The 7,637-nt window shown below is 39.2% G+C and overlaps 1 protein-coding gene across 1 annotated transcript in view; it reads left to right on the plus strand.

Annotated features, from left to right (window-relative positions):
* Positions 1-7,637, plus strand: part of LOC106882279 (protein YAE1 homolog) — a 33,053-nt gene that overhangs the window by 23,824 nt on the left and 1,592 nt on the right. Inside the window, exon 2 of the mRNA XM_014932897.2 lies at positions 5,018-5,139. Coding sequence (XP_014788383.1) covers positions 5,018-5,139 — 122 coding nt within the window. The remainder of the gene's footprint in view (positions 1-5,017; positions 5,140-7,637) is intronic.

Genomic DNA, 7,637 nt, shown 5'->3' on the forward strand with positions numbered 1-7,637 from the left:
CCGCTTGATTACTATTCTAACCTGGTGGACCCGCATAGTCATTTGACATAGTTTCATAGATACGTCTTTCAAAATTCCTATTCTGTTTTTAACACATTCACTTGTGTAAGTTTGTAATAACACTCTCTCTCTCTCTGAGAGAACACGTTTCAATGGCTGGAAACTGGTTGAACTATACAAAACATGAGAGAAAGAAACTTGTTCCTTGCAATAAATACATTGAAAACAAAATTTGTTCAGGGACCCTTAAAACACTACAATGCATCCTGAGTTTATCATTTTGCTTGTGTGGATCCCTCAAAAATCTTATATGATTCCTGGTTGAGAACTGCTGTACTACCCTCTGCTATATTTGTCAGGAGCTTTAACCATAACTGCAAAAAAAAAAGTGTGTGTGTGTGGGGGGGGGGGGCTCAAATATAGAAAGGGAAACCTTAGTGATTGTGATTGCATGGCATATTCAAAGAGAATGGCATTTTCAGCTTGTTCCAAAATTTTCATCTACTTCAGATTATTGGCCTCCGATATTTACTTTTAGTAAAAATTGTGATTTGCTAAGAGTAACATCTGCATGTATCTGAAGATGGGCCTTAAAAATGATAGCATTTGGTTTTGAAAGATATTGTATAAAAGGATCTGAAATACCATGCGTTGGTGCCTAATCCTGATAAGAATTTGTTTATGATATTGGTTTGGATGAATGGGATAATGATGAAGATGATAGAGTTTTCTTGAAGAAAGTGATGTTATAGTTTGGCAGTGCCCCAGCATGGCCACAGCCCACAGGCTGAAACTGGTTGAAAAGAAAGATTATAAAACATGTAAATAATATAATCAGAGACTGGTAATGATTTTATCTGGTATATTAATAACTGTTTAATTATAACCGGAGTAAATTGTTCTGTTGTCAGACAACCATTTTAAATCATTGAAGACTAAGTTGACAGTTGAAGATGTTATCTTGTATAATGGAGATTTAGTTGTTTTGCCAACCTGATGGGAACATTGGTAATGAAAGCTGTACATAAGGATATAGGTCGTGACTCACTGGCATAGCTGAATAAGTTTAAATTGGAAAGCATTGTGGTCAGGTTGTTGTGGAAATATGGAAGTATACGGAAAAAGTCTGGCATAACACCTGAATTACCTGACACTGTGCATACACTGGTCTAAAAATAAACATTGGTTGCCATTTTTGGCACAAGGCCAACTATTTCAGAGGAAGTCGATTGCATTAACCTCCAACAAATAACTGGTATTTATTTTATTGACTCTGAAAGGCAAAGTCAACCTCAGCAGAATTTGAATTCAAGACTGATGAAATGCCACGAAGCATTTTGCCAGGTGTGCTAACGATGCCGCCAGCCTGCTACCTTTGTCTATAAATAAATATCAACCACATGGCTCAGGAGTGGCTGTGTGGTAAGAAGCTTGCTTCCTAACCCCATGGTTCTGGATTCAGTCCCACTGCATGGCACCTTGGGCAAGTGTCTTCTACTATAGCCTGAGAGCAAAACAAAGCCTTGTAAGTGGATTTGGTAGACGGAAACTGAAAGAAGCCCATCGTATGTATATGTATGTATATATCTTATGTGTGTGTCTGTGATTGTCTCTCCCATCACCACTTGACAACCAGTTCGGGTGTGTTAATGTCCCCGTAACTTAGCAGTTTCCCCACAGAGACTGATAGAATAAGTACCTTTGGAAACATGGGTGTTTTTGTTCAACATCCTTAAACAACTCATATTCAGGGACCGTTGAGTGGGATGGGCAACTCGACCTGAAGAAAATTCTTACTGGGCTCCACCTTCAAGGTCATGTGCTGTTTATCTTGATATGAGATCACCATGTCGCGTGCATGTGGCTATGATGCATGTGCCTGGTGTACCCTTATCAGATGGGTAGACATGATGGGTATATTGGGCTTTATATATTTTACCCCAGTGTCACTTTGATGTCATGCACTGCTCTCTCACTCAATAATAATAATAATAATGATAATAATAGCAGCTGATTTCAAATTTTTGCAATAAAAGTAATAGTGGATAAAATGTGTCTTGGGAGAGCTTGTAACTGATTATACTTATAATCAAATATATTCTATCCATGACCATCCCATCTTTTTATATCAGATATATCATGTGTCCTTTATTATAAGGTAGTTAGATGTGGTTTGAGGTCGAATTTGACTGCTATTTCTAGCAGTTCAAGGGACCATATAATTGTGTGCTGACAGAATAGGGTGTAGTTAGAAAGGTGTGTGTGTGTGTGTTTGTGCATGTGTGGACAGTGTAAAATGGTGATGGGGTGTGTGTTTAATGGTGTTGATGTAGAGATAATGTCTAGAATGGTGGGGAGCAGGAAGAGGAAATTCCTTTTCAAGAATGATATTGCTATGGATGTTGCAATAAGTGGAGGGACATTCTTCACCCTTTGTTTTTATGTCTTTTCTGTGATTCATTGAAGCCTCATCACATCCTCCTTCTCCCTCCCCCACCCCTACCGGCCCCACCCCTGCAGGGTGTCCCCTCCCTACCACCGCCACCACCACCTCAGTGAGTCATTTATTACTTTTACAGACTTGAAAAAGCTGGGGTCTGTGGGTTTGTCTTTGTATGGAAGTGTAGTGTGCATGCATGTGTAACATTGGCTGTGTGTGTGTGTGTGTGTGTTTAAAGAAGTTTAGTTTTGTGTATGTGGCTGTGTGTGTGTGTGTGTGTGTGTGTGTGTGTGCTTTATAGTGTAATTGTGTGTGTGTTTGTGTATAAAAAGGGTAGTTTGTGTGTGTGTGCGTGTTTGAAAGTTAAATGGGTGAAGTGTGTCACTTGTGTGTACATGTACAGAAGTTTAGATGTGTACATTTGTAATAAAAAGACTATAATGTGTGTAGTGTGTGTGTATATATATGTATATATATGTATGTATATGTATGTATGTATATATATGTATATATATATATATATGTATATATGTGTATGTATGTATATATATTCATGTAGTGTGTGTGGAATGTGTTGTATATGGATGTAATGTGTGTGGTGTGTGTATGTACTTGTGTATGTATGTTATTGATTGTAATTATGTTTTTGTCTTCTTGAAACAAAAAATAAAATATAAAGAAAATATAACACAAACCAAAAACTTTGAAACAAAACATTTTTTAAAAGTTAGGGTTTTAATAGTATTTAATTTCTTGTTATAGAATTATCATAAAAAAATATTTAAGAAGTATTTAAAGCAATCACAATTAGATTTAAGAAAATAATTTCTAAAAATTTGTTTGAATTTTTTCAAACGTTGACATTGGCACAAGGCCAGTAATTTTGGTAGAGCGGGCAAGTTGATTACATTGACCCCAGTACTCAGCTGGTATCTATTTTATCGACTCCCAAAACATAAAGATGGATGAAATGCTGCTAAGTAATTTACCTGGTGTGTTAACGATTCTGCCAGTCCACCACTCTAATTTAATTGAATAATATTAATTGTATTTCTATAAAAAAAATCAATAAAGAATATTCTAAAAAAAAAGATGATCCAGGTGAAAATGATATTGTTTAGCCAACGTTCAGGCCTGATTGAAGAAACCTATGGTCAAAGACATTCCAGTTGTGAACATCCTGCCTCATAGTCCTGTATATCTGGGACTACTTTGGTTCAGTGTAGGATAAAGTTTGAGGGAGATTTGGCTGTTATTTTTAGCATGTTAGGTGATAACAGAGAGAATCAGCACAATTGGAATGAGTTGCTGGTGGAGTTACATGAGATTTAGTTAGTGTTTAAGCAAAGATCTATTGATGTAGATGAGATGTGATTGATTTGGTTGTTAATGAAAGTGTCTGTAGTAGGAGACAGACAAACAGACAGACATGTATCCATCTCCTCAAAAGTATTTGATTGTTTTTAGTAATAACCTGAGACCATATTTCTAACTATAAAGACCCACATTGAACTCCTGGAACAGTGCTGTTGAGACATATACATCCTGGGCCACATCACAGACTAAGATACTTCTTTTGAGTTAGAAAAGTCTCTTGGCCTTTTATCAGCTGCTATCGCTCTTTGAAGCCAGGTAAGAACCACAATGGAGAACTGCTCAGATTTGTGGGATTCTGCCATTGCTCTATGCAAATATTTACAATGGTTTCCTATTTCTTTATTGCCCACAAGGGGATAAACATAGAGGGGACAAACAAGGACAGACAAAGGGATTAAATCGATTACATTGACTCCAGTGCGTAACTGGTACTTAATTTATTGATCCCGAAAGGATGAAAGGCAAAGTCGACCTCGGCGGAATTTGAACTCAGAACGTAGCGGCAGACAAAATACTGCTAAGCATTTCGCCCGGAGTGCTACCGTTTCTGCCAGCTAGCCGCCTTGTTATTTACACTGGTTTCCAATAATGAATTATTAAGGATTCACCATCGTCATCATCAGTTTTCCATGCTGGCATGGGTTGGATCGTTTGACAAAGGAAGCAGCACCAGGCTCCAATTGTCTGTTTTGTCATGGTCTCTGAAGCTGCCTTTTCTAATGTCAACCACTTCACAGAGTGTACTGGGTACCTTTCATGTGACACCAGCATGGGTATTTTATTATATGGCACCAGCACGGGTGCTTTTTATGTGGCACTGGCATGGATGGTATTTCGTGGCACCAGCACCAGCAGGGTTGCCAAGTTACTTGCAAGACAAAGACCTCTTAGCTGGAAGAAAGAGTGAAATCCAGGGAAGTGAAGGATTGTAGATCCTGATTTATAGCAGAATTTGTACTTGTTTTCCTCTGTTTTTATAGATTCCACAAATGGCTGTGTCCACATTTCTAACAAAGTAGCCATTCTCTTGGTAATTCTCATTATTTGTTTCCAAAACTGTTTATTAGCAATGTGTTCTTCTCTTGATTCTTCTAATTTTTTTTTTCCTTTATAAGACTCACCATTTTCTAAATGTTTACCTTCAGCTATTTTCTTCAGAATATCCATCATGTGATTGTTTATCTGTTTATTTGTTTACAGGCAGGATTCCGAGATGGTGTTGATGGTGGTGAAGAACAAGTTCTTCAAAGTAGTTTTGAAACTGGATATGCCATGGCAGCCAAGGAAGCTTGTGAACTTGGCCGTATTCAGGGCCAAATTAGGTCAGTCAACTATTTTATTTATTCATTTATTTAGATGCTGTCATGTCAGGTTTTCTCCTCTCTTTGATTTTCTTTTGTTATGACCTTATTAGAGGCATTACAGTACCCAAGATTTGTTGTAGAGCTTCTCAAACTGTGGTGGGTGGAAAATGAATTAGGTTACCTTGAAGACAGAGACCTCATCTGAAGCCTCAATAGGGTGGAATATTGGATTATGTCTACCCCACATGAACAGATACAATCTTTCTGGTTGGTTTACACAAATTTCATGTACCAAATTCCAATCACAAGGCATTGGTCCAATTGGGACCATAGCAGAGAGATTGAACCTGGAACCACTTAATTGTGAAATAAGCTTTTTATCCATGCAACCGTGCCTACTTCCAGGGCTGACTCAAGGCACTGGCAACTTCAGCAGTCACCCGGGGCACCATGTGTTAGTGGGCACCAAGGAGGGTGTGACACAGACAAAGAAATTTCCACAACTGCCAGTTTGTACACGCTGAAGTTCAACTTGCCCGGGGTACCAGCTACCCTTGGGTTGAGATGAGATGTATCGCTGCCATTGTCATCACCTTCATCATTTTGTTTGACTTCTTCCAATGATCCTTTATGATCTCTCCTGGCAACGCTTCCCCATATATCTCCTGCTCTATGTACTGCATTGTAACATTGAACCCTGCACTGTTGTCTTGTGCACTACACTACACTCCAATAGTCATCAGGTGACACAGGAAGGGCTCATACCCAACAATTAGCATTATAGTCAGCTGCTACAAGGGTAAAGGAGATGTCAATAACAGAGGTATCAAACTACTTGACTAGGTCATGAAAGTTACAGAGAAAGTTATAGCCTAATTCATTAAGAACAAAGTTAGACTCGATGAGATGCAGCTAGGTTTTGTGCCAGGGAGAAGTACTACAGATGCAATCTTCTTATTGAGACAGTTTCAGGGAAAGTATCTGGCCAATAGTAAACCATTGTACTTGATATTTGTCAGCCTGGAGAAAGCTCACAACAGGTTCCTGCAATGTTTGATATATAAGAAGTTAGGTTCTGTCACTAGGGTGAGGGTCAGCCATAAGCACTGATGAATTTAGTACATAAATACGAGTTCATCAGAGCTCTGTTCAAAGTCTCCTCTTCTTCATCATAGTCTCCAGGCCATAACAGAGGAATTTAAGACAGGCTGACTGTTGGAGCTATTATTTGCTGATGGCCTCACTCTTTTAAGAGAATTGGAAAAGAAATTCTTTGAATGGAATGAAAACTTGGAGTTAAAAGGTCTTGAAGTTAACTTAGCAAAGACCAAAATTGTAGTTAGCATGAAAGCAGTTAATGCTCTCATTCCATCAGGTAAATGGCTCTAAACTAAAATCTGGAAGTACTGTCTATTATGTGTTCTCCACCAACATGTTACATAAATTCATCCTCACCCCTGCTCCAATGAACCAAACTACATCTCATCATGCATGACACTTGTCTCTTGCCCCTGGCTTCTGCAGCCCAATGCTGCTTGTCATCTCATCTCCCTCTCTCCTGTCCTCCCCTTGCCAACCTTATCATTGCTATCCTGTTACTCCCCTAGATACCCACATCCACAGCTCACTGCACCCCCCTTCTCTTTCCCCCTCTCCCGCCCTCCTTTTGCACTCTCCTGATCCCCTTGCTCACTCACCCTGACCAATCCTTTGTACCACCCCATTTACATTCACCTCCTTCTGCCTTGAGGTTACACCCAGGTACATTTACACCAACATCTCTCTTTCTTTCTCTCCCCCTCCCCTCCCCCTCTCTCTCCCTCTACCTCTTCTCTCTGAGGTAACTCCTGTTCTTCTCTACAGCAAGGGCACCTGTTTCTGTTGGTCTATCATACTTTAACCTTTCATCACCTGACGTAAACCCACCTCCCTCAATACCACTACCCTTCTCAGACTTATTAATTTTTCTATATGTGACTGGATTTTCATGGATGAGTTCAGGAACTTTGGTTCTTTTCTCTAAAACTATATATTTGTATATTTTATACTGTGAAACTTAATTTAATTTTAATTTTTGATAAATTGAGTTTTTACCTGTAAATTCGGATTTTTATCCCTAATATTATATATATATAAGCAATGTTAATTCTCTAAATGAAGTATTAACAGTAACTGCACGATAAAGTGTAGTATATTGCCACTTAAGTGTGGCTGACCCCTAGGGGTGGATGTTACTGTTGCTTTTAGCCCCAGGAGGACATCTCCTCCAGCTGGCTTATCGACACACGACTGTGTCCTGTTCATCAGCTGTCGAACGCCGAAGAAGGGAAATAACCCTGAAATCCGGATACGTTCGTGCTGCTGGTCGTGGTGAGAGGGATAACTCCCTTGGCAAACAGGACACAGTCGTGTGTCGATAAGCCAGCTGGAGGAGATGTCCTCCTGGGGCTAAAAGCAACAGTAACATCCACCCCTAGGGGTCAGCCACACTTAAGTGGCAATATACTACACTTTAT

Source organism: Octopus bimaculoides, chromosome 4, assembly GCF_001194135.2.
Source record: "Octopus bimaculoides isolate UCB-OBI-ISO-001 chromosome 4, ASM119413v2, whole genome shotgun sequence".
NCBI classification, from domain to species: Eukaryota; Metazoa; Mollusca; class Cephalopoda; order Octopoda; family Octopodidae; genus Octopus; species Octopus bimaculoides.